At 37.4% G+C, this 27,804-nt stretch overlaps 1 protein-coding gene across 4 annotated transcripts in view; it reads left to right on the top strand.

Annotated features, from left to right (window-relative positions):
* MXI1 (MAX interactor 1, dimerization protein) overlaps window positions 1-25,594 on the top strand; it is an 80,069-nt gene extending 54,475 nt beyond the window's left edge. For all 4 annotated transcript variants that reach the window (XM_080822771.1, XM_080822768.1, XM_080822770.1 and 1 more), the window contains 3 exons: window positions 19,681-19,795; window positions 20,409-20,580; window positions 23,802-25,594. In XM_080822771.1, the coding sequence (XP_080678897.1) occupies window positions 19,681-19,795; window positions 20,409-20,580; window positions 23,802-23,965 (451 nt within the window). In that variant the 3' untranslated portion in view covers window positions 23,966-25,594. The remainder of the gene's footprint in view (window positions 1-19,680; window positions 19,796-20,408; window positions 20,581-23,801) is intronic.
* Window positions 25,595-27,804: the final 2,210 nt, after the last annotated feature.

Raw genomic sequence — 27,804 nt, 5'->3', positions numbered from 1 at the left:
CTTAAGCTGTACAGTTCCTAAACATTGAAATCACTTCTACAACTGATAACATGGGAAGAGATGAGATCATTAGTTCTTAAAAATAATCCAGAAATATTATAACTTGAAACTCTAAAATTATGTCTAGAAATAAATAATTGTTAGACTTGAAATAATTGACATGATGAATATTATTTACCATGGTGAATGTGTAGTACCTTTTCATCCAAGTGATTGCACAGTGTGTATCTCTGTATAACTGTAACTTGTTTAAGAAAACACTTTCTCAAACCATGAATTTGTATTTTTTTTTTAAGATTTTATTTATTTATTTGACACAGAGAGAGAGATCACAAGTAGGCAGAGAGCAGGCAGAGAGAGAGGGGGAAGGAGACTCCCTGCAGAGCAGAGAGCCCGATGCAGGGCTCTATGCGGGGCTCGATCCCAGGACCCTGAGATCATGACCTGAGCTGAAGGCAGAGGCTTAACCAACTTAGCCACTCAGGTGCCCCTGAATTTGTATTTTTAAAAAAGGGAATTGGGGCGCCTGGGTGGCTCAGTTGGTTGAGCGACTGCCTTCAGCTCAGGTCATGATCCTAGAGTCCTGGGATCGAGTCCCACATCGGGCTCCCAGCTCCACGGGGAGTCTGCTTCTCTCTCTGACCTTCTCCTCACTCATACTCTCTCACTGTCTCTCCCTCAAATAAATAAATAAAATATTAAAAAAAAAGGAATAATTTCATTAATGAACTTTCCTGGTATATTTTAGATGATAAAGTATACAAAATTTATTTTATATGGATCTTTGAGGAATATGTTTGATCCATAAAACTGGCTCTACCTTTTATACTGATACTCATAATAATTAGATAGCAGCAGAATTCTACTAGACTTTGAGGCAATGTGCTCTTTTGGTAAATTCCTTTGCCGCATATAGTAATTAGTATGGTATAAATGCTCTGATAAATATTGGTTTAATAGTAGTAGTAACTGAAAGTCGAGTACTTTTTCTTAAGTTGGCATCTTCTGCATTTAAAGAAATTTCTATTTTGGTAGAAATTTTGACAATTAAAGCATGCCAAGATGTATATCAGTAAGAAACCTTTTTATTACATGAGAGATTTCTTTAGTATCTTACATTTCTTTATCTTTTAAAAACTTAGGTTCATTTGATACATTTTAGCTGTTGCAGAGAAGAGAATAATTATTTTGCACTTGGTTATATTTTTCTATTTGTTCTAGTGATTAATGCCAATTGCAAGTCCCATGGTGTTACTAGTGAAAAACCACAAGTCTAAAGAAGAATTCAGTAATGAGAATAAAATTTTCTAATATGGTTACTTGCTAACAGCTCTTGAAGGACAGATTTGCTTAGAAAATAATTAACAGCCCTGGGATAAACACATGACATGTTTCTTCTATCCTCTAACTCAAGAGAAGTTGAAACTTAATGTACTCATGACTTTGTTGTTTTGTTGTTATCTTGGGGAAAGCTAATGGAGAAAGGTAGATTTTAATACCAAACATGGTTTAAGAGCTAAGTTCCTGAAAAGGATACCTGGAATCCAACACAGATAAATTCTTTGCAGATTTGTAATCTGTTGCAAGAATTGTACCAGAAGTCAGAAAATAATGATTTTCCTTTCATCTCTACTACTGATAGGCTGTGGATGTTATATATGAATTATTTGATTTCTTTGGGTCTTGCTTTCCCTGACAATAAAAGGAAGAGACCTAAATGATTTCTGAATTCCCTTCTTACATGAAAAGTTTTAGAGTTCTGTGAATTTTAAGTTTGGCAATCGTAGGAATATTCTTATTTTGTTGTCTGCAAAACATTTTTCTGATACAATGTATGTGTTTTTGCATGCAGCAATACCCCCAACACACACACACAAAATGAAAGAACAGCTGGAAAAATGAGCTTAGAACCTCACCTCATTCAAAATTGGGGTTCTGTAAAATATCTAAAGATTATTGTAACATATGGTACTATGGCTACAATGATAAAAGCTATTTTGTAAGTACTTATTTTGTAATGATAAGTAATAAATAGTTCTATAAGACCAGAATTTACACTGGGAAGCATATGTGTCTGTGTGTATATAAATAATAAAAATATGTCCCTCAAAGCTGTATACGTACACAAGAAAGATAGGTATGATTCTGAAATTCAAATACTATTGAATATTTAGGACCTTTTTCCTTTTGGAAAAATGCTTTTCATTGACTTCTAAGGAAATGTAGAAAGTTAATCTGTAAATGTTATTGTGCTAAATCTTTGTGTGTGTGTGTGTTTTTTTTTTCCTCTGAGTAGTTTATATCTGCTCAGGCTCTAAAAATCCTGTTTTGTGATTATAACTGTATCATATTACTGTATCAAATCAGCCATTTTAACAGGCCCCTGTGATCATTAGATGAGATATGCCACACCGGGGCGGGGGGGAAGCACATAGCTGTTAAACAGAACTTTAAGGAAGGATGGCTTAGCTTATTTAAAACATTTTGTCTATAAACAGTCTATAGACAAAGTAGCTGTAGGTCAATATATTGGAATCTTTCTTCCTTACCACTTGAAGAACCAAAGTAGCTTTTCAGTAATGTCCTCACTGCTTTGTTGGTCTGCCAACCCCTGATCTGGGGACATCTTAACTGTCCATCTGTCCCCCTTTCCCCACCCTGTTTAGAGTTGCTAAGGGTTGCTGGAAATCAGGTGTGCTCAGTCCACTAGAAATTTATGCTGTCTTTAACTGTAACCTCTTTATGGATCAGCCATTTCCACTTCTTATTGTCTCCTTACAGCATTTATTGACAGTGACTATTCAACCTTTTTTTTTTTTTTTAAATGCCCCCAGCAGAGTGTGAAGCAAAAACACAAGCTAGGAGTCATCAAAATCACATTCTAGTTTACGGATAGGGCTTCAGTTTCTTTAAAATTAGGTATAGGATTAAATGATCCTTAAGATCTCTTCTAGTCCAAAAAACTTCTGTGATTTCAAGTGCCCAATCCTACTTTTTACTCAGTTCTAGTTTTTGAACCAAGAGTTAGGACCCATATCTCTTTACACCTAGTCTAAAGACATTTCCAGTATATTGTGATTCCTATTTCCTCCTTTGCTGAAACTATGGACACCTGGTTCAAACTTCATTTCTGTTTTCTACCATTATACTTTTGGCTCAAATTCCTTGACTCTCCCTACCCCTACTTCCCTTTTGGACACCCAATGCATGCATGAACAAGAGGCATGAACAAGTGTAACAAAGTTTTTACAATAACCAAAAATAAGTAATGTGAATTTCTATCAATAGGGGAATGGCTAAATAAATTATAATATATTCATAACTTGCAGCAGGTGAAAAGAATGTGTGTATATGGAGAGATTTCCATGTATATTAAGCTAAAAAACAAATTGAAATACAAATAGTATTTCCAGTATAATCTCACTTATTTAAAAACGTAACACAGTCCTATATGTAAATACATTGGAAAATTGAGAGATATATGTCAACTTGATACACTTGTTACCTCTGGGGAAGAGAGTGGGAGTCAAGGAGAAACTATTGTATTGATTTTATTGTTAGAGTTGTTGTAGTAAAAGTGTATATTGTGAACTTAAAGATTATTAAAAAGGCAGTACGTAAAATCGTATTAATTTTTTTCCATAGATAATAAGGCTGGAACGGGCCTTCGAAAATCATCTAGTCTGATACCCTTATTTTACGGATATGGAAACCTGAGTCCATCTCTACCAAGTTGACTAATGGCAAAGTCAAGATTAGAATCTAGATTTTCTGATTTCCTAAACTAGAACTTTTTCATACTGTCTTCTAAGTACAGCTAAAATAAACATTTTTCATGAAGTCTTTTCCTAATGATCCAAAGTGATATGTCCTCTAAATTCCTATCTGTTCACTGTATGTATCCCTTATATGAATTTTAACCTACATGACCCTCTATAATGTCCTCCCTTTCATATATATCCCTCCAGTGAGGGGAGGGACTTTAACTTGCTCATTTTTGTATTTGACACAGCATCTTGTGTGTAACAGGTGCTCAGTGAATTATTAATTCATATTTTTGTTTGATTTTTGTGGCAGACTGTGCACCTCGTGTTACATTAAGGGAAAAAAGTTAAATGCCAAACCAAATAAACATCTGTTGGGGGGGGGTTGTTTTTGTGTATGTTTTTGCTGTTTTGTTTTGCAAAGCCTGCCACTTCAAGATAAAAAGTATTTTGGGAAGGCACATAGTGAGATATTTGCTTCCCTGCAAATATCTTCCCTTTCCAAGGAAAATAGTTTGTTCTCCACTAGTGCTTCAGAGAGAACAGTTTGTCCCCATAGGATATTCTAGGTAATATGACCCACTTAGGAAATATGCGGTGATTGTGCTTCATAATGGGACCTCTTGCTAAAGTTTTATCAAGAATGCCTCTTGAGTGTGATGGTTTTACAGATGAAAGTACATTTTTCTCTGTATGTGAATTGGTACAGCAGACCAAGAAACTTGATTGTGACTTAAAGTTTTACTATAAATAGCAGAGAATCTGTGACAGACCTTTTTTTGTTACTGTGAAAACATTTCCTCAAAATGTTTGGAGTTATTACAAGTGTCTTGCCCTTGATGTGTTGTCGCCTTGTTCTGTTTAAATAGCTCTATAACTTGGTATTAGCATCTTACTAAATTTCAGCTTGCTTTTTGAGATATAGAGTCTTGTCTATGATTTTTATATGTAGTTGTGTTAATTCTGTTTTTCTTTTGGTGTTTTGGTAACTTGGTTTATTTTTTTTTTTTAATAAATATTTTATTTATTTATTTGACACAGAGAGAGAGAGAGCACAAGTAGGCAGAGCGACAGGCAGAGGGAGAGGGAGAAGCAGGCTCTCCACCGAGCAGGGAGCCTGATGCAGGACGATCCTAGGAACCCGGGATCATGACCTGAGCCAAAGACAGACGCTTAAAGACTGAGCCACCCAGGCGCCCCTAACTTGGTTTATTCTAATAGCTATTTAATTTGACATCATTCAAATCCTGCAGAATTTTTAAAACAGAGTCTTTCATGGAAGGTCCCATTATCAGCTAGAACATTGTGCTCGGCAGAGCCTTAGGAAGACTTCCTCTTTTTTTGGAAGGCTAATATTTCTCTTAGTTTAGAATTAATAACTTTAGGAAAACATCGTAGAAGCTAACAAGTTCCATAAATGTTTCTAGCCAAAGAGATTGTTATTGAAATGGCCAATTGGTGCTCATAGGTTTTCATCTAGATCATTCTTACTGTGTCAGAATTTAAAAATGTGTGTGTAGCTTTGTTTAAAAATGCAGTTATGCGTTTGGCTCATTTGAAAACTATGAAGTAATTAAAATAGAGATAAGAATTTATTAAATAGGAAGTGATCTGTAGTAAATTTCAGATGTGGTTGTATTGAAACTTGTTCTTGGTTTGTTGAGAAATTTTAAAAATAATTATGTTTAGCACATTTTGATCTACTATGCTTGGAAGGAAAGATTTTAGTGCTTAGTTTCTCACTGTTCTTGAGATCACAGGATTTTTTTTTAACTTTCATACAGATGAAGATTTGTAGATTAATTTACTCGTGGTAAAGTTAAAAGACCTTTGTTGTTTTCTAAATTTTTTTTTGTTTTCTAAATTTTTAATTGGCCTTAGAATTTGCTATAAAAATCACTTTTATTTTAAAATTGTAGTCAGCAGTGATTAGTAATATTTGAATGGAATAGGAAAAAATGAGTTTTTATTTCTATTTTATTTTTAATTTTTATTTATTTATTTGACAGAATTCACAAGTAGGCAGAGAGGCAAGCAGAGAGAGAGGGGGAAGCAGGCTCCCTGCTGAGCAGAGCGCCATGCAGGGATTGATCCTAGGACCCTGAGATCATGAGCTGAGCTGAAGGCAGAGGCTTAACCTTCGGAGCCACGCAGGTGCCCCGGATTTTTATTTTTTAATTCAGGTCTAATTAGCTTAGTGTTATATTAGTTTCAGGTGTACAATATAATGATTCAGCAAATCTATACATTACTCAGCGCTCATCATGACAAGTGTTCCCTTAACCCTTCACCTATTTCTCTCATTCCCTACTCCCCCCCCACCAACCACCAGGTTCTTCTATGTAGTTAAACATATGTTTCAAGAAAATGGATTTTTAAACATTAGCTTGAGGGCATTTTCTGGTTGGTGCTTTAATCTAAAAGTAATTTCTTGGGGCGCCTGGGTGGCTCAGTGGATTAAGCCACTGCCTTCGGCTCAGGTCATGATCTCAGGGTCCTGGGATCGAGCCCCGCATCGGGCTCTCTGCTCAGCAGGGAGCCTGCTTCCCCCTCTATCTCTGCCTGACTCTCTGCCTATTTGTGGTCTCTCTTTGTCAAATAAATAAATAAAATCTTTAAAAAAAAATAAAATAAAAGTAATTTCTTTCAGGTGGTAGTTCTTTATGGGAACATTTTTGGAAATGATATGAAGAACTGTATTCTGCTTCTATCTGTGATTTCTTAGTTTAAGTGTAGCAAACCTGGAGCTCAAACATATGTTTGAAATTGGCAGCTTTAATTTGAAAAATGGCCCTACCTTTCTTGGCAAACGAAGGTTAATTAGAGCTTTCTCAACCTTTTTGATAGAGCTTTGAGTACTTTACTAGAGAGGGGTTGGGTGCTGGTATAGGTCCAACAGGCAGAGGTTAGGAATAAATAATTTTAAGAATTATTCATCGATTAGCTGCAGTTTTACCATTAACACTAAAGTACAGTTGACCTCTCTTTCCCCCTTTTTCCACTGTTTGCACTTTTACTTGAGATAACTAAGAAATATGTTGAAAGTTAGAGTTTTGTTTAGGATTTGTTTCAAACTTCCTTGATCTTGAAAAATTTAGGGTTTGTATTGAACATTAAATCTAAGACGACTTATGAGAAATAGATGTCCATGCTAATGTCTCCTAACTGTCTTACATACCATTAACCCCAAGATCATGTTTTCTGATTAAAATTTTTGGTGGAAATGGGAGTTCATTTGAAGTTGCTTGGTTTCTGGCACTGACAAAGGACTCCTAGAGGTAATTACAAACAACTGACAGGCACTTACTAGGTATTGACTGTGTGCTGGGTACTAGGGGATAGGATAAAAGGAGAAGTCCTAGACTCTGCTTTTGAGGATTTATAGTCTAGGTAGAAGACAAAATATATGATTATAAAGCCCCTATAGGCAGCATATAATTAAGTGTTAAGTTGTGTATGTCCCAGATGGGAGCTGAGCTAAACTCATAGCATCAGGTTATCATAGGCCAAAACTAGCATGAACAGCTTAGTGTTATGAGCGATTACTCCTGTGACTTGCATGCTTCTTTCTAGGAGTTTGCCAGTTTGGTTTTTATCACATTTTCAATATGTTTTTAAGGGCTTTCAGGAGAAATGCTGCATCTGAAGCTTTTTTGCTTTGTCTTTTAAACATTAAAATATGGTTTGTCATTTATTCTGAAGTGAAATTGAACTTCCAGCTATTAAGCATGGCTAAGATAGATACGGGCCTGGGACTACATTTAAAGACTGCGATAAAGCCTTCTTCATCTCTACTTGCTTTCCTGGTGTGTCTCTAATGGCAGTTAAAATACAGTGTTGTTTTTAGTGGCTGTTTTTCTTACGGAGGGGTGTCTACTATGGTTCTTTCTTTTTTGTAGCAATGTTGGTGAATACCCAAGTGTCTTGTGAAAAGACTTTGTGAAAAAGTCTTTTCACAAAGTCTTTTCACAGGAAAATTTAACTGGAACAGTTCAATCTGCTGTAACTTTGGGTAAATAAGGAAAACCAAAAGCCCATTTCCTTAGCTTTCCATATCTCTTACATGTCATTTTGTTTTGGAGTACTGTTGAAGATGTTCATTTTATTCTAGTAAGCCCTGTATGGTAAAGTCTTAGTAACTTTTGTGATCATGTTTTTCCCCTTGTAACTTATATTTCTTCTGAGTGCTTCTCAACTTATCCTTTAATAGAGAACCCAAGTGTGCTTTTATAAACTTTTCTCTAGTACCTCAACCATAGGTCACTGACTTAAAAATTTCAGCATATTGCCTATCTCTTAAGTTTGCCTAAAAACTGATATAGGTTGACATGGGATTTTATGCCATTTCCAAAAAAAGTCTGTTTTTCATACCATGCTTTGTTTTCTGACTTTTATCCCAAAGTAATTAGAGCAATGTTAATCCTTTAATATAAAATTAAATGAGAAAATTTGGGTTTTCTAATTTGGAAACAGAATAGCTAAATTAGAATAAGGAAGAAATCTAGAATTTTTTTTTTAAGATTTTATTTATTCATTTAAGAGAGAGAGCACAAGCAGGGGAAGAGGCAGAGGCAGACTCACTACGGAGCTAGGAGCCTAACATGGGGCTTGATCCCAGGACCTGAAGATTATGACCTGAGCTGAAGGCAGCCACTTAACAGACTGAGCCACCCAGGTGCCCCAGAAATCTAGAAATTAAGAAAGGGTACACTAAGATTTGTTTCACCAAAATAATAATGACTAGAATTAGGAAGTATCGTCCCTTGAAGCTTAAAAGAGGGATTTTTGGATTTAAGAAATAAAATGGACAGTCTTGTTTTACATAGGGAAATCCTTATAGGGATTTATTACCCTAATAAAAAATGGAAATAAAATCAAACCACTTTAGATCAGTTCTCTAATAAAACATTGCTACTGGGCTTTAGTAAGAAGATGTTAGGGGTATGTTTCTATTATGTTATAATATATATATAGTCATGGAGGGCAACCATCATAATTTTCCTGAGCCATCTGTTGGTATCACTGACAAAAATGTACTCTTTAGTATTTTGATCATTGGCGTGACCAATTATGACATTTTTCTCTAGGGTTGTAATGTCTATGGTTTTTCTATCTTGATTCACTTTATTCCAGTCTGATTCACAATTATTCCTTTACAGAACAGCTTGTATTTGGCATAGCTGTTAAAAAAAAAAAAAAATCCAGTCTTTTCTAAATAAGGTTCTTTTTCAATTGGAAATTCCGTCTTTGTAGTTAAAACATTTGTAAACATAACACAATTTAGATAGAGCTGAATGACTTTGCAAGGCTGCTATTTTTGTAATGCAGGAGGCTTTTCCTAAAGAGCGATTTGGTGATCCTGGACTCCTAAAACTCCCTTGAAAGCAGTTGGAATTTACTGTTGTATGTATTGGGTCAGATGATGGAGGAAACATGCATCTGCTGGCTTGCAGTGTTCAGGAAATATCGGTGTGTTTGGAAGAAAATACTGAATATGTTTTGGGTGTTATTTTTCATCATTTCAAAGGATCCTTCATATATCTTTTGTCTCCTAAGATGAGAGACTTTGGTGATCCTAGAGATATTTTAGGACTTTCATCCTGTTACATCTCTAATATCTGAAAGGAAATACAGCTAAGTGGGAAAATTTATTCTCCAAATTCTATCACCTTCTTTGGTTGGAGCAACAGTTTTTGTGTCCTCATTGGAATATACTTAAGCGAGCCGTATAATCTGTTCTGCAGAAAAGCCTCGATTTTGATTGGCAGTGGTAAGAAACTGGAGCATGTTCTGTCAGCCTGGCTTTTTCTCTTCAGATTCATAGAGCAGTACAGATTTGTTCTGGAATCAAGATGTAATGGCACTTGTGCAGCAGGCCTTCTTGGACAGAAAGCTATATTGGTATTGAGTTAAGGCTGGAATCATAGAAAATAAATATTAGATCTCTGATTCTTCTCTCACTTAATTTTTTTCCTGGGCTTATCCAAAGAAGAGTCAAACTAAGATTTAGAGAGAGAAACAAGTCATAAATTTGAACCCAGTTTTTATTTATTTATTTTTTTTACTGATAAATACCTTTTCCTTTTCAAAGGGTCTTAAAAAGTAAAGTTCATTTAAAAAAAGAAGTAAAGTGCATATTCTACCTGACTAAAAATCCTCAATGCCTTAATACAACACTGAAAAAATTTCTCTTTTATTAGAAGAGAACGTGCCCAGGATTGGAGCCAGGTGTTATGCAAAGCTGCCTCTAGAAGTAACTTTCAAAAACTACACTTCAGTTGGACTCTTTGTAGTCATAAAAAAAATGTACAGTATAATGAAAGAGAAAGATCAGAAGGGTTATGTAACTTTGAAATAAAATAAACCAAAACATTAATTCTCTGTCATCATCAGGACTGTGGCATGTTTAAAATTATCTGAGTCTTATGTTTTTAGAGAGTCTCAATTCCCAGGGAATACCTCAGGATTACTATTTTTTTTTTTTTAATTACACATTGGTCAATAATTCCTCTTTGTTACCCTTTTCCTGTCCCAAATTTTACTCCCCCAAACAAAATAAAACAAAAAGCTAATAACCCTTCATTTTGGTTTCAGGGAAATTTTTCTAAAATGGGACTTTAAAAATAATCCCTGGCTAACCTGACTGAATTAGCAGATGTCCAGCAATGCCAAACCATTTGCCCTCTGCCAGTAGTAAGCATGGTCACCACTTGTAATCATTTAGCTCCCTATTTCAGGTTACTCATACTCAGTACAAATTGTGGCTCTCATCTTCCAGAGATGTGTTAATTCTTAGGCCAAGTGTTCCTTTTACGTTTAATAAAATGTGTCTTTCCTCCTAAGTGAGTACACCCCCTCTTAAAATGAACTATTATACTAATCACATCTTATTAGCGGGGCCATGTTTAAAAGCATTGTGCTATTTTCATTTTATACTTCCAAATGAACATTTATAATCCAAAGCCTTCTTCAGGTGTGCTGTTTGTGCTGTGTGGAATCATTGTTTTATTAAAGATAAGTAACACTATTTCTTCATTTCCCTCTACCATCCTGGGCTATATAATTTGATGTAATGAAAGACTTGCCCTGGGCTGTGGGTAAGAGTGGGGCTGTGAGTGTTAGAGTCACACTTTTCTAGAAGAATAGACTAATGCTTGTTGTGTGTATTTTGTGTATAAAACTAGGGCAGTGTCTTATAGAACGTTATCACTGTGTCTCAAATCTGACTTGCCAGCACGTAGGAAGTTTGTTTTGGTTTCAAAATGTACTTTACCCCATGGTGGCTGGCAGGGTACAATACTATTGACATCACTGTGTTTCAAATAGAAAATTAACAAGTAGCTACTGTTGTGACTGCAGATTGCCTTCCCAGTCCCTGTGAGAGAATGCTTTTTCTTTGGACAGCAGCACTTCTCGGCCCCTTGGTACCATTAAATCAGCCAATGGGGGCTGCCAGAATAGGGATGAACACTAACAAAAAGCTGAAGAACAGGAAAACTGTTAATAATGCAAAAATCTTTAATCAGTTTCCAAATTGATGTGAAAGATAAATAATTGTTAAAAATTTCTCTCCCACCCACAGCTAAGTTTTGACAGTAGGCCAGGTTCAGAGCCTGATCTCTCCAGAGAGGAGTATCCTTTCCCTCCACCCAAACCCCTGGAGAGTTGCCAAAGGAAAATAAGCTATTTTGTATTTAGAACAAATTGCCACTGTTTTCTCCAGTGATGTAGCCCTATTTCCCAGACTTTGAAACTTGGAATACAGAAAGTTCTTGTGTGACCAAAGAAGAAATATGGTGAATGAATGATCAAGTTTTTTTTTTTTTTCTAAAACCGAGTACTCATAAACAGATAAGAGGGGATGAGATATATGTAGGGAAGCTAAATTTAGCATAGAATGGACGTCAAGTGAACAATTTCTGTTAAATCACTTTGTAAATTAGGTTCCTTATGGGGGTTTTCAGTGAAGAATATATGGCTCTGGAACCAGATTTTAATTATTTTTTTCAAATTATTTTTTCAAAAGTCATGTTTTCCTTAGAGATGAATGCAGGACAGTTCAAAAAATTGTTTATGTGTCCTGCACTGGAGGCGTCAACTGGTCAGCAGTCCTGTGATCTTTAAAGCTGCAGATACTAGTTTCTCATGTTATCAGATGGGATAAAAAACAAATGTTCATTTAATTTTTTTTCTCTCTTGCATTGTAGAGTATTTTCTTTTATACTTTCCTCTCTTATACCTGGGTTTGCTTAGCTGTGTCTTCTCTATTTTTTTCCTAGTAATTGCCTTCCTGCCATTATACTTGTTATTATTATTTCTTGAACAACAGCTGGAACAGAGGCCAGAATTGATTCAGTCAATTTTTTTACTTGCAAGGAGGCTTATTAATTGGTGACCGAAAAATTGGATTAGAAAAAATTATCAGTGCATTTCATTTGACATTGTTGTCTTAGTCCTTCATCACTGTAAATATTTGGATAAATCGGTCTAATGGCTGCAATTCTCAGTCCTCTACTTCACTATTAAAAGAGATGTCAACCCTAATCAGGAGTGAGGTTGGAGACTGTCAGTTTACTCTCCATGTAGTCCGTCATCTTTGGTGGTAACCTCAGCTGCACACACAAACTCCCAGCGTACAGTTCTGGCATCCATAAGCAGTTCTCTCATGAATGTCGGCCTGGCATCTGAATACACTGTTTGGAGGCCCTAGTATTGTTACCTCAACTCTGGTGAGTTTGAGAGTCCCAAAAATATCCACTAGAAATTATGTTACTCCCCCCTCTCCACTGTGTGTCTGTTATTCTGTTTGATACTAGAAAAACTGAAATGACTTAAAGTATGGATTCAGGCTTATCTAGAAAGTCACTTAAATACAGCGTGGTTAGTGTGAAAAACAAGTATTAATTTTCTGAGGAAGGGCTATATCGATGAAGATGTCATAGAAGAAACAGTAGTTTGGCAGGGGCTGGTAAAGCAGTTAGATGTTCACTTGGTAGGCAGTGGAGAGGAGGACATTCCAGGTAGGGAAATGGGTAGATATAAAAGTACATTTGGTTTGTGGAAGAGGTTTGCAAGGGTGTGGGTAAGGGGAAGTGAGGCAAGAAAGGTGGTAGGTCAAAGGCCAAGTGATGTAAAGACAAAATAAAATTTCAGCCTACATGGAATCTGTGCAGTTTGAGAAAGAATCTATCATTTTTGTCGTTAATTTATTGAGTACTCAAGTCTCATCATCTCTTCGCCCTGACTCCACTTTCCCTCCTTCACTAAACCTTTGAAAAACATAATCCTAATTATGATTCAGAAATGATGTTCTGAATTCTAAAGCTCTGTAGTGATCTGAGGTAATTTGCTCTAGTAGTTTGAACAGATTCCGGGAGGTCTTGGGATGTGGTATAAAATTGTGCAAGATTTATTTGAAGTCCTTTTTTGTCTTAAAAGTATACTTTGCGTTATTTCTGCTTATTTTCATATAAAATAGTATTTTCTTCCAAATTTTTGAGGAAAAGTATGATTTCTGGAAGTCATACTATTGTATATTTAACCTTCTGGCTGTAAATATTCTCTGGCTTTCTACCCTAAGATTTTATTGGGAGACAGTGATTTTCTTCCAAGAGTGAGTAAAGTGTATCTCAACTTTAACTGATTTCATTTAATTGTATATAGATGAGCCCTTCAGTGCTAAGGTGGACAATGCGACTATAGAATAATTTATGTTATTATAATATTATATAGTATATATAATTTATATAATTTGCAGTTTCATTATAATACCTGCCAATATTCAATATTCCTATCTGGTTATTTTATAAGGTACCAATTGAATTACACAGAATATTAATGAAAGCAGCTTTTTTTTTTTTTTTTGAAAAATGAGAAGAGAGTCCTAGCTGTTCTGAGTTTTTGTTTTGTTGTCATCAAGTCCCATGAGACAACAGTCAGCTCTGATGCTAAGGAAATGCCGTTTACCATCATTTACCAAGTTACAACCTGACAGTTAATAGCTTGTTTATTTTTTGTGAAGCAGTTAGCATATAAGTTGTAAGTGAAACGTATTTAGCACATGCTATTTTACGGGAATAGCTTGTCTGAGTTCTCTTATTTCACAAACATAAACAGCTTGACAGCAAAAAATGATCATATTTGTTTTCATAAATAAGATCCATGAGTAGCATGCATGCACCTGATATCTGGATTCATTTTTAATGTCATTTTTCTTAAGAAGAAGTAGGCATATATATTTTTTATGTATCTTTAGAGATTTTCAGAAGATTTTCAACACATTAAATATTAGAGAAACACTGAAATAAGAATGTGTAGGATAAGCAGCTAATTGCTGTCATGTGCAGAAGTGGTGTGTAGGGAGTTGGGAAACCTGGCCACAAGCCACTGCAGCCTTGAAGAATGTGGCTCAAGGGAGGACTCTCAGTCCATTGCGTAACATTCAGCAGAGAGGAAAGTACAAGTACTGTCCCTATCACTTGACTTGTTTTCCATTTTGATTTAGTTCCTTGGCAAAGTTTTGATAATCCTTAGTGGAGGAATGAAAGACAAGCAAGTTGCAAGGAAGGACCGTGCCTCCGAGGGCACCAGCCAGTGGATGGTTTGTGAGGCTGGGCAGGTGTTAAATTTCATATTGTTGTTGAGCAGAGGGATTAGAGTTTTTCTTTCTTTCTTTCTTTCTTTTTTTTTTAAAGGATTGTATTTATTTGACAGACAGAGATCACAAGTAGGCAGAGAGGCAGGCAGAGAGAGAGGAAGCGAAGCAGGCTCCTTGCCAAGCAGAGAGCCTGATGCAGGGCTCGATCCCAGGACTCTGGGATCATGACCTGAGCCGAAGGCAGAGGCTTTAACCCACTGAGCCACCCAGGCGCCCCGGGATTAGAGTTTTAAGAGACGACTTGAAAAACATTATCCTATGGTACTTGCAATTTTTTTCTGAAAGAGAATTCTTTCCTCTCTCCTCCCTCAACACTGTGTGCTGCTTGTGGTTGATATACCTATGCCTTAAAATATCACAGCTACTAGGAGGGGCCATTTTATAGCAAAATCATTTCCCCTCATGTTCTGTGATATTTCAGTTTGGCAGTAGAGTTTACAAGGTTTGAAATCAAAAGCAGCGTCTGTTCCTTCAGGGAAAAATGATCCCAATCTACCAAAATAAAAGCCAAACAGACTCTAATTGTTCCTTTTCCCACAAGGGGCTTGCCCTTTCTGAAGGTGTGGGTTAGTTCGATAGGACCTTCTCTCCAACAAGGGTAGTCACTGGAAATTGCCTCTTCCCCTGGGTAAAACCCACTTTTAAATCAGAAATATTTTAAAACAGACCTGAAAGTGTCTTTGAAAATAAAAGTGCTTTGGTATCTCCATTCTCTTGCCCCCTCCCTCTCAGCAAGAAGATTCCAGCTTTCTCACAGGGCACCCCAGCTGCAGTGTCTAATCATCATGCTAAATTAGGAAAGATTTACATTTTAGAGTTTTTATTGAGCCCTCCATGTGCTGTGAAAAGTTAAATAAATGCTAACCAGGGGGCTACATTTTTTTCTTGTTTTCCATCAAGGCTAGTTCCATAAATTTTACAATGTCAGGTTTTTCTATTGGTTGTTAGTCTGGTGTTCATCAGAACATTCAGAACATCAGCCTTAACATTCCCCAAACTTCCTTTTTTAAAATTTTATTTTAAAGATTTACTTATTTTAGAGAACGTGCGTGGATGTAAGCAGGGCGGGGAGCAGAGGGAGAGGGAGAGAGAGAATCTCCAGTGGGCTCCTGAGTGCAGAGTCTAACATGGGGCTCAATCTCACAGCCCTGAGATTATGACCTGAGCCGAAATCAAGAGTCAGATGCTCAACCAAGCCCCCCAGGCGCTCCCCTGGACCCCCAGACTTCTTAACCTGCTTCGACTAAAGGTACAGGGCTATACCATACGTAAATCCTTCTTTCCTCTGTGTCGGCTCTTCCACTCCTTGGAGATTTGACAAATATCATCTTACTCTACTTGCAGATTTTGTCTTAGTGTGTAGGGATTTTCAAATCAAACCAAGGTTGTTGGATTTTTTTTTTCCTTCCTCTTGTCCTCTTTTCTTCCTCCAGTGTCTTACGGTCCATGATTTGGCAACCCCATATGAGAGGCTCCTGAGCCACCGGTCACATGAGAATGAAGGCAAGAAAAGAAAGGACCAGATGGCATCAAAAGATATGCCTTTCTAGGTCGTTGGTGGTTCAGCTTGCAATCTGGTCACCAGCAGGGAGACCATGGGGGAGAGGGTGGAGAGCAGCACAGCACCATTGTAAGGGAAGAATTCTGCTGTACGGTGTGTTTCAGTCATCTGCTGGGGCAAAAGAAGTTACACGTCAAGGTGAATGAATTTTCTGGTTAGACTTCCCAGTTTATAGTCACAGGGTATTACATTGCTCTTGGAAGGGTGAATTCACCTAAAACCGGCATAATAAGCACATGTGGAAAACTGTGTGCAGTATATTTGGATGGCAGTTTTGAAAAGTGTGGCTCCCACTTGGTCAGTTTCTGTCCTTCAACTGCCATTAACCCTTTTGTTACTCTCTTCTCCAAATGCCTGATTCTCTTACCAGTATAAAAACTGGAAGAAATGACATTTGGCTCTCACAGGACCTTTCCCCACAGGAGAGCAAAGGACATCATTTACCATCCATTCTTCATACTCTTACCTATTTTAAAATATTATGTTTATAAAACATGGAAAATGGCATCACTGGTCTTTGTGAGACATAACTCAGGGCATGTTTTCTTAAGCTATAACTTGGAGCACATTTATAATTACTTGACTGAAGAAATGTTCGATAGGGGCTAATAAAAAGTGTTTTAGAGGGTAGTCTGCCTTGCTGTACATCTAGCCATCCTGCACGTCGACTTCCTTGGCTTGGGCAGATTCTGATTTGTCAGTGCTGTTGCAGACCACCAGACTACTGAACGTGGCTGATACTTCCTTACAGAATTCCAGCTTCGTTGTTTTCCCCTGAAAGAAAAAAGTAACTTGATTTCAGTATCTGAACTTGAGTCCTGTACTCTTTTAATTGCCTGGAAAAGGCTTGCTTTTCTGTAGACAAATTCAGTATCCTTCAAGTCCAAAGTCAGGTTTCAACTTCTCTTATAAGTGTGCTTTCTCCAGTTACAATCTCCTCTTTTATTCAGATTCTGTTGCCCTTGAATTCCATGTGACTCATGTCATTATGAACCAAATGAAACCAAACAATATATTTAATTCTATAGTCTAGATTATAAACTCCTAAAGTTCACATTTCTTTTTTTACTTCCACCACTCAAGCAAGTGTGTGGAATAATGCTGAATATACAAAGTCATGTTGTAAATACATATCTCAATGATAAGAAGAAAGAGAAAAAAACATAGACACTTTATGATGTTAGTTGATTTCTACCTAGATTTTAATATGACTTAGATCTGAAAAACAAAAAACTGAAGCACCCATTTTTTCCCTGATGTAAAACTCTAGTAAGGGGTCATTGTGAAGTTCCTTAATCTCAATGTAGAAGATATTTCCTGTATATACACTGAACTTCTGGGGTTAAGTAAACAAAATTGACAAGTTATTCTTGTGCCAACATACTTGTTAACTTTACTAGTTAGTTGCTGTATTAACTTTTTTAGATGCCTGAATTCAGGGCCCCCTTGGGAGCCTCTAGTTCTTAGCAAGACGACCACCAGTCTCTCTCTCCGTCCTCCAGTCGTATCGTAGGAGTGCAGTTATTAGGCATTTATGCTAGAATAATTCTAATGAAGAGTTTAAAGACACTTTTTACTATGGATTTTTTTGTTTCATTTTTTTTGTTATTGTTTTAGTCTGCCCAGCAAAAGCACTCTGTGATCATGTGCGTCTTCACTCAAGAGGTTTTCCAGTTAAAAATTAGAATTTTACTAAAGGTTCTGTGATTTGGGGTAGCACAGCAGAGCAGCACAATGACTTTAAAATTGTTAAGTCTCATTAAGGGTAATCCATTGATACACCTTTAATTTAGGGAAAAATTTAAAATTCCTTTATCTACATCAGCTATGTCAGATTTCAGTCTGGAGCCAACTATTAGATTTGAACTACTGAACTCAATAAAGAGGTTTGGAATGGATATACTAATGCACCCTGGACCAAAGCTGGGGTAGTGGGTGCTGGAAGAATCTTGACAGTTCATTACCAAACTCTGACCTCCCTACTCTTCATTATCCTTGCTTGTCAGTGACATAATTGGTTGCTTATTGTCTTCTCCTGCCCCTCTTTCAAATTGCTAGCATTTGAGAATTTCACTTATTATTTCTTGTGTAGTAAGACCAAGAAAGCATAGTTTGGTGGGTGAACTCATAAAATCATTTTGGCCCTCATTGAGAGGATGATGTGTTTTGTTCCTGGTTCAAATGAAGACAGTTGCTAAATGGTCAGTTATAACTCTTTAAGGGATAAGGATAAACTGTGAACATACTTGTGGATTTTCTTTTCAGATATACTATTTATTAATTGCTAAATTATGTTATGCCTATGAAGCAAAGAACCAAAGATGTGGACTCACATTGTTTTAGTATACAGTTATGTACCCAGAATGCTCATCGTGGTGATCGTAGTATCTTTAGGATACAGGGAGGGTAAAACCAGGAGAGACTGTGCTAGCATTTTCAGTAGAAAAATTCCCTAAGTTGTCCATAGAATAGGTGTATTAAAGAATGGAATAATTTTTGTAAAGAGTTTTGTCAGGGCACCTGGGTGGCTCAGTTGGTTAAGCGTCTGCCTTTGGCTCAGGTCCTGATCCCAGGGTTCTGGGATCAAGCTCCGCAGTGGACTCCCTGCTCAGCAGGAAGCCTGCTTCTCCCTCTCCTTGTTTCCCTCCCCCTGCTCGTGTTCTCTCTCAGATAAACAAATAAAAATCTTAAAAAAAATTTTTTTTGTTACCTACCATTTTCCCAATGTGTAGAAAATTGGAGGTGGGATAATGAAAGAGAGAGGTGAGGGAGAGAAATAAACATTTAAAACTAATGAATGAACTGGTGCACTGGGATGTTAGGAAGCAGGGGACTGTTTCATGGGTTGTTTCAGTGGCTGAAATTGACCACGGAGCCATATATTTTGCCTAACCCTGTCCTAGCTGGTCATATCATTTTGCTGTTTCTAATGTGTAGAATCATAAGAAGATGCCATTTTTATAAGTGAGACTTATATATCAGAATTTTTCTGTGGTTCAACCTAACACATAATAACAGGTAACACTGTAGGATGGCTACAGTTGTAGAGAGAGGTGTGTGTGGGTGTGTGTAAAAGATGGGAGAGAAGAAATGGAAATTCCTGAGCATTTTATACTCCCGGGGGTTATTCCAGCTGAAAACTTCTACTGTAGCCTGTGGTTCTAGGCGTTCAGAATCAAATACAATTAATTGCCCTGGTATGCTTTCCTACTTCCACATTAGTACACTTGGAGACAGTTTATGGGGTGGCTTAAAAATAAATCATCTCTGACAGAGATTACACTGGGGATAGTAATCTGAAGTGACTGTGTCTGCGGAGTACAAACGTCATGGTAGAGCCCGAAAACCAGTAAGCATGCCTGTACTTGCACATACTTTGAAACTGAAGAATTAGAGGTGTAACATGGATATAGACTAAGTAATCTGTGAATTATTATTTGTCTTAAAATAGGTTTTAGGAGGTTTCTAGTGCAATATTTAGGCTGTGCTGATTTGACTTTTTTTTTTTTTTAATTTATTTGACAGAGAGAAATCACAACTAGGCAGAGAGGCAGGCAGAGAGAGAGGAGGAAGCAGGCTCCCCTCGGAGCAGAGAGCCTGATGCGGGACCCTGAGATCATGACCTGAGCGGAAGGTGGAGGCTTTAACCCACTGAGCCACCCAGGCGCCCCTGATTTGACTTTTGTTGTCTTTTGTAGACGAGCTCATCTGCGCCTGTGTTTAGAACGCTTAAAAGTTCTGATTCCACTAGGACCAGACTGTACCAGGCACACAACACTTGGTTTGCTTAACAAAGCCAAAGCACACATCAAGGTGAGAATTTCTTTCCTATTTTACATGATTGTCTCAGCCCTTGTTTCATTATAAGCAACGATTCCTGTTCATAAACATCAGCTAGCTCACTGTGCCCTCCTTAATAACTGACCTCAAGAGGAATCTTCCTGAAAACTTTTCAGCTAATCTGATGGGAGCAACATAACCTGATTAAACTAAATTGTTTTGACAGCATGGCCATCTGAGGAGCTGGGAATACTAGGAAAATAACAATTACTCTGCTGATCTGCAGAAGGAAGGCAATTGTGCCCTCTGGTGGAGATGATGTCGTTTCGCTGTGTCCTCCAGTATTTTTCCATTGAACTACAGTGCAGAGCAAGTTTCTCTGTCATGGAGATAACTTCACAGACTTTGCGAATTCCATACTGTTACAGTAATGTAGCATTCATTATGCACAGACAGAGAAGAAAAATGGAGAAAATTATTTTTGATGTTTAAAAATACGTATTTATATATGTTTTTAGATACACACACGTATATACCTGTGTATTCATATCTTCTCTGCCAAAGAAGAAATCTTTTAAGATGTTAGGTAAGAATGAATTTTATTGTTTGTACTGGACTGTACACAAGTATCATTTTATCATTTTAGAAACTTGAAGAAGCTGAAAGGAAGAGCCAGCACCAGCTAGAGAACTTGGAACGAGAACAGAGATTTTTAAAGCGGCGATTGGAACAGCTGCAGGGTCCTCAGGAGATGGAACGAATACGAATGGACAGCATTGGATCGACTATTTCTTCAGATCGTTCTGATTCAGAGCGAGGTAGGCCGTTTGCTTCTTTCCTAATGAAATACTAAGCATCCCTGTATCTAAATTTAGGTAGGGTACGTTGGAAAGCCCTGTATTTGCTTTCTTCTCTTTAGCCAGTACTGCACCATTCTGGATTTTGTGCAGTCACAACGTGGTCTAGCAATGTCTGAATGAACTATAGAACTTTTTTTTCTTTATTATGTAGGTACGTATTTTTAACTTTCTACTTTGAAACAATTTTTTAAAAGATTTTATTTATTTATTTGAGAGAGACAAAGATAGTAACAGAGAACATGAGCTGTGAGGAGGAGAAGCAGACTCCCCACTGAGCAGGGAGCCCAATGTGGGGCTCAATCCCATGACCCTGGGATCATGACCTGAGCAGAAGGCAGACGCATAACCAGCGGAGCCACCCAGGCACCCCTCTACTTTGAAACAATTTTAAACTTATAGAAAAGTTGTGTCTGCTGTAGAAATTTGTAGAGTTCTCATATACTCTTCGCCCAGGTTTCCCTACTATTAACATCTTTTATAGACATAATAGTTGCTGCAACCAGAAAATTAACATTCATGTAATATTATTAGTCAATAGACATTACTCATATTTCACCAGTTTTCCCACTAATGTCCTTTGTCTGACCTGGGATCCAATGCAGGATCCAACATTGCATTCGGTAATTCCTTAGTCTCTATGACCATGACACTTTTTTTTTTTTAAGATTTTATTTATTTATTTGACAGACAAGAGATCACAGGTAGGCAGAGAGGCAGCCAGAGAGAGAGAGGAAGGGAAGCAGGCTCCCTGCTGAGCAGAGAGCCCGATGCGGGGCTCGATTCCAGGACCCTGAGATCATGACCTGAGCCGAAGGCGGAGGCTTTAACCCACTGAGCCACCCAGGCGCCCCGACCATGACACTTTTGAAGAATACTAGCCAGTTATTTTATATAGTGTCTTTCAAGTATCGGAGGTTTTCTTATTATTAAGTTGAGGTTTTACATTTGAGGGGAAGAAATATCACAGAAGTTGATGTTGTGCTCTTCTCAATTCATTATATTAGGAAGATACATGATGTTATGTTTTGTAACTGGTCATGTTAATTTTTATGTCTGTATTTTAAAGGCCACACCCTTCATTTCTCTTTCCATCTGTCCCAGACTGTTTGTCTTTGGCAGAATGAAAGACCAAGAACAAACCAGCAATTTTGTTTGAATTTTACTGATCTGTTCATCTAAAGCTCCTACCACATCAGGCCTCACAACACAATAGAAGATCCCAGAGGTGAACTCTCATGATTTTAAGCTTTATATTAGGGAAAATAGAGCTCATGAGATCTTGAGGATTCTAAAACAAAGAATTGTTTGTAGAGTTTCTTTTGACTTTTTATATGGGAGTTTTCAAACATACACAAAAGTAGAATAGAATATTGAATGCTCATGTACCCATCATCCTGTTTCTTATATTCCATAGAAGCATTTCAAATTGATTTTTGATCCCTTTTAACACAACCCTAGGAGTCCTTGGGTTTGTTGTTTTTGTTGTTGTTTTGCTGTGTAAGTTTGTTTTTATGTGGCAGTCAATTTCAGAGAACAAAAGTTTATCCGAGGCAGCAGCAGGAACCTTGGGGACATGCTACATCTATGTCTGACAGTTGTAGCAGGAGTGACCCCAAATTAAGAGGCAGACCTTGATCCAAGCCTTTCTTCTACTGGTTAGTAGCCGTCTGACTTTGTTAGGTCTGCAGGTTTTAGCTGCCCTTCCTGCTGTTAACTCCTCCTCATACCTACCCCCCTCCAAATTTGAGAAAGAGGGTGTCTTCATCATTATAGTTGTCACTTTTTTTAGTAGTCCCCATGTGCTAGAACCTCTTTTCCTGTTCTTATCTAGAAGCTCTCTTTCCCAGTATTACAGGGGACTTTTAGTGCGATCTCCAGTCCATTTGGCTAGAGCAGTCGCTCATTTTACTTTGTGATGATTGAGTACAGCGAGCTCTGTTGGATAGGGTGTTTTGATTCTATTTTCTAATTGTAGGTTGGATGAGTATTCTGTGATACCGGGAAAGACCAAATAGCCTGTGAAGCATTATGGATGTAAAACAAATAGTTATGAATTCATAGGATTGTTTGGACAGCTTGTTTGGACAGATGCCTGCATTTTAGAAACAGATTTCTAAAACTTTTTGAAGCAACAAGCCCTTTTGAAAATAATACTCTTTGAAATAACTTACTCTGTCTTCTTGGGCTCAGCAAGAATTCACTTTTCCTAAAGCAGTTGTGATCAGTGTGAACCCTTAGAGTCAGTGCCAGATATGAAACATCAGACTTTGAGCTTAAAAGAATAGAAGAATCTTGAGTTCATTCTGGCTGTTATGGGAGAGAACAGTTTTTCAACTGCCTTTTGTTTTTTAAAATGTATACTGTGTTTTATGTAGTATTGGTGATTGCGTATGTAGTATTTAACAAACTGTTGATAGCCAGTCATATATGTATTTAGGGATTAAAAAAAATCTTGTTTGATTTTGAAGTAAAGTTAAATACCATCACTGAAATGCCTTTGCTATTATCTTTGCTATAGATCTCACTATAATCCAGAGACTTTTCAGGCTCATACCCTCATTTCAAGCTGTATTTCATTCAAGAAAATTAAATCGAATTGAATATAAATCCCTCAGAGTTCACTCTGTAATGACTGGCTTAGTTTGGTTACTGAGTAGTCAGAGGTCTTTGTGATGAATCCTAGAAGTCTGTAGAACTGTCTGTAGAATGAGACTGCCAAAGGCAAGAATAAATGGATAAATTTTCTAGTTCACCTATGCTAAACTAATGCTTTTTTCCCTCTTTAAGGCAACTCTGATTAATAAACAACACTGAGAATTAGTTTCTAGTTTAATGCAAAACAGATGTAGTTAAACCACTTGGGGTTGGGATTTTTTAATATTAAGCACTAATTCCCAAATAGGCTGAGTTCTTTTGGTGGGAGGTCCAGACGGACTGGCGTCAAAGGCTTTAGTAAACTTGCTGATTGAGACCACCACTGGTTACCAGACATTCCCCTTTACAAAATGTATCCCTGTGTCTCTTCACCTTTAGTTACTTCTGTTCTCCAGAGATCATGGATAATAAGCTTGTATAATTATTTTACACTACAAAAACATAATCACTTTTTCTTATGCCCCTTTCTCATTAGTTTTTGAAAGTCCAGATTACTAATGTTGTTCTTTTTCTCTCTTTGGCAGAGGAGATTGAAGTGGATGTTGAAAGCACAGAGTTCTCCCATGGAGAAGTGGACAATATCAGTACCACCAGCATCAGTGACATTGATGACCACAGCAGCCTGCAGAGTATTGGGAGTGACGAGGGTTACTCCAGTGCCAGTGTCAAACTTTCGTTCACTTCCTAGAACCCAGCATGACATAACAGTGCAGGGCAAAATATTCACTGGGCCAACTCAGTCCAAACAATCTCTTAAATTGGGTTCATGATGCAGTCTCCTCTTTAAAACTAAACAAAACTATACTTGAACAAAAGGGTCAAAAGACCTCTATTTAAGCAAATACTTAGCAAAAAGTGGGGCAGAGCCTCCCCAGCAGAACAAATACTCATAATATTCATATTTGAAAATCTCAGTTTCTAATGGCAGCAGAAAACTTGGTGAAATTTTCTTGATTTAGTTTATTTGAAAGAGGGTATTGGAGATTCTGTCCTCTTTTTCTTCTATAGTTTGCTCATAATACAATGAGTAGACACATTTAAGGATGGGGTTATGAACCCTTCCTGAGTTTTATGGTCCTAAAAACAAAATCAAACCTATAGTAATGAGAAGACAAGATAATCAGGCATTAACTTGGATAGCTAAAGAGCTATTAAAACTCAGCCTGGGACAGCTTATCATGAAGCCTGTGGATGATCAATTCTTGAAAAAAAAAAAAAAAAAAGCAAGCTCATTTCATGCTCTGCAAAAGGAGAGACTCCCATGAAGCCTTTTGAAAGGGATCATCATGCAGCTCAGCTTTCTGTTGGATTCCATGCTAAGCAAGCTAACCTTATCCTGCATTGTTATCAGTAGGGCACCCAACCGCCAGCTCGACAGTCAGCCTCCCTTAGGCCCTTGGGCAGCATGGGGGCAGTATGACAGCCTCTACCACACAGGGCCTATGAATTCGGATTGAGGGGCCAGAAGGAAAAAGCTCTCCATGCCTCTGTGTCTGCGTGGGCCAGAAGAATTGTGCACGCAGATTAGCAGGCCAAGGTCTGAGCCACGGCAGCATTTTTATTTCAGATTTTGATAACTGTTTGTATGTGTTGAAAACCAAAATGACATCTTTTTAAAGCTTGTCCATAAAGAACATAGATGTCTTTTATAGTGGAAAAACACATGGGGAAAACAAATCATCTATTTTGATGCAGCATTTGATAATGATAAAACACCTCACACCTCACTCTTTATAGTGCACAAAATGAATGAGGTCTGGGCTAGGTAGAAAAAAGGTCAATGCTGTTTTTATTTTCTTTTAGAATCATTACCTTTTACCAGCTTTTAACCATCTGATATCTATAGTAGACACGCTATAATACTTAACATAGTTGAGTTTGGCACTTGTCTCGTTTTATTGTAAAGATTTGCTTTCATTTTCCTACCGGCAGTCTCGCTCCTTCCTCACAGTCCCACTGTGCAGGTGCTGTTGTTGCTCTTACCAATATTTTCAGAAACGTTTTAAGTGAAATTTCTTTTCTAGCCTGCACTTTGATGTCATGTGTTACCTTTGTCTTTCTAAATCCAAGGTGTTCACCCCACCCCACCCCACCTTCTCCTTTACCCCAGGAAGCCTTCTTGGACTCCCTTACCCCTGGCTCTTTGGACTTTGTATACTTTGAATAATTTAACTACCCTTAATTACTTAAAAAAAAAAAGCTTTATGATTTTCATAACTTATTGCTGATTTTAATGGGTTGTTAATTTCAGTCCTGTAGTTTTATTTTGTTTAGATAGGGCTGGGCAAGGAAAAAGAAAATAAAGACCACCATATGTAGCAGTGCAGTTGAGTTGTGTGTGTAATGTTAGACTATCCTTTGTAAGTAGCACTTTGACAGCTTTCACTGCTTCTGTGTATGAAGTGTACCATCTTGGTCACACACAAGGCCTCAGCATATACTTGTTTGTGCTCTTCCTGTGCCTCCGAAAACATTTTATCCTTGATCGTGCTATGTTTGAGTGGAAGAAATCCTTTGAAGTAGATGTGTGAAAAACTGCATGCCTTTAGAAGCCCATTATTAGAACTTGCTACTTCAGGTGCTGGGGACTTAATGAAAAACATGATAAATTCATTTCTCTGGCCCAGGTCCATTATTTTTGGTTTCACTTATAATTACTCCTGGCTGGGTCAAAATGTTGCTCTGTGTATTTGCTTACTTTTGACTTTCCCAAGGGAGACAGTTTAAAGACTCTGCTAACTACCATGACAGTAAATGGAAGCCAATGACTAAGCTTCCATTTCGTTGTTCTCATGGCATTCACTGGCATCACTTGCCTAGGGCTGGAGTTTCGGACTTCATTCAGGAGAACTTGAGGTGCTGCCATTTTGTTGTGTATGTACAGGTTGGTGGTCTGGAAAGCCTTTGTCACAAATCTATAGTAACTATTTCAACTGCCCTCTAAATTACTCTTTCCCTGGGTTTGTTTACCTTGTGGGAGGGGAGTGGATTGTATGATGAGTAAGAAGTATTAATTTTTTAAAAGACAAATCGACTTTGAAGATATAAAAGTTAATTGCAAGAAATAAAAATTGTGAATGAAGAATACCCGAGTGCTTTTTGTACCATCCTTCTCTATGAAGGAAAAAATAAGAATGAGCATCCACACCTTGAGAAGCAACTATCTCCTACATGTTTAAGTTGATACGACTTCAGTAGTCCAGAATTAATGGCAATTTGAATCATTGCCGTTCCTGTTCTGTAATTTAAACAGGTGCCTTCTTGACTGATAACTCTACGTAACCTAACTGCAGATGGTTTAACGTACCCGATAATCTTAACTGCTTCAGGTAGGACACAAAGCCATTTGTTATTATCTGTTCTTAAGGACTTTTTAGGGTATCCCTTTGGCTACAACTATCCATTTAAATTGAAAATAAGTCTGGAAGTTCCTGTTTAGTCCCCACCCACTAACCTGAGGTAAAGTACCCTTTATGTAAAATGCCTGAGTAATATATTAATAGATAGAGATAAGTCTTATTTCAGCGCATATTTATTACCAAAGAAGATTCTGATGAAGTCCGACTGTAGTTTTTGGTTAGAATAGGTATGAGAGCTCTGGTAGAAATGACTTTTCTAGTCCCCACGATGGTAGCTTTTAGCATTATGAAGGGATTTTAAAAGGCAGTGAGGATTATTGAGGCAAAATTTCCTAACCTAAGGCCACACTGCCTCCCGGGTCATTTCTCACGAGAAAATCGTTTAACTTCTTGGAGAAGGTTCTTTGGTAAATTTGTTTTCTTCCATTTGAAGAAGCAGGAGCTGCCTTTTCCCCCTTTCTTTTATTATCCTTCCATCTCAAAAATTCCGTACTCCCTACGAACAGCAGCATAATCTGGGAAGAACAGGTTTTTTGGGGTCACATTTAAATACTGGTTCTAATATTTGCTATGGACTCTGGGCAAGTTAATTTCTTCATGGAGCCTGTTTCCTCCTGAAAAGTTGTTACAAATACTACCTCTATTTTGAAAGGTTGTAAGGATTAAAACTTATATATGTAAATCCCCACACATATTCAACCTAGGAGTTTGTGGCACCAAAAGAAAAATAAGAGGTTTGTACTTCTCCTTTCTCTGATGAATGCAACCTTCTAATTCCTTCATCCTTAATCTTGAATTTTAGTTATTCTGACTCTGGGTCTTGCAGAAAAAGACAATTTTAATAAATAAAATGGTTCACTTTCACAGAATTCCATGACAGGTTATACTTTGTAAGAAGTCACTTTTGATGTCCTATAGAATTTTTTAAATAAAGACTTTGTAAGATTGATGTATCAGCGGTTTTAGTGATTACCTGGATCTTTCTAAAAAAAGACTAACCTGAGCTTCAGTCTGTTAAACACTAGTAGTAACCATTGCATAATGCCCTAGTTAATATTTAGTGCTGGCCTTGCCAAGAAAAAAATCTTGGCCCATGTACTGGATCTAAGAGGAAACTGGTTTTCTTGTGGAATACATCTGATTCTTCCAAATAAGTGTAGTTTGAAAT

The sequence above is a fragment of the Martes martes genome (assembly GCF_963455335.1).
Source record: "Martes martes genome assembly, chromosome: 14".
Classification (NCBI taxonomy): domain Eukaryota; kingdom Metazoa; phylum Chordata; class Mammalia; order Carnivora; family Mustelidae; genus Martes; species Martes martes.
This window is presented reverse-complemented; position numbering and strand designations above follow the sequence as displayed.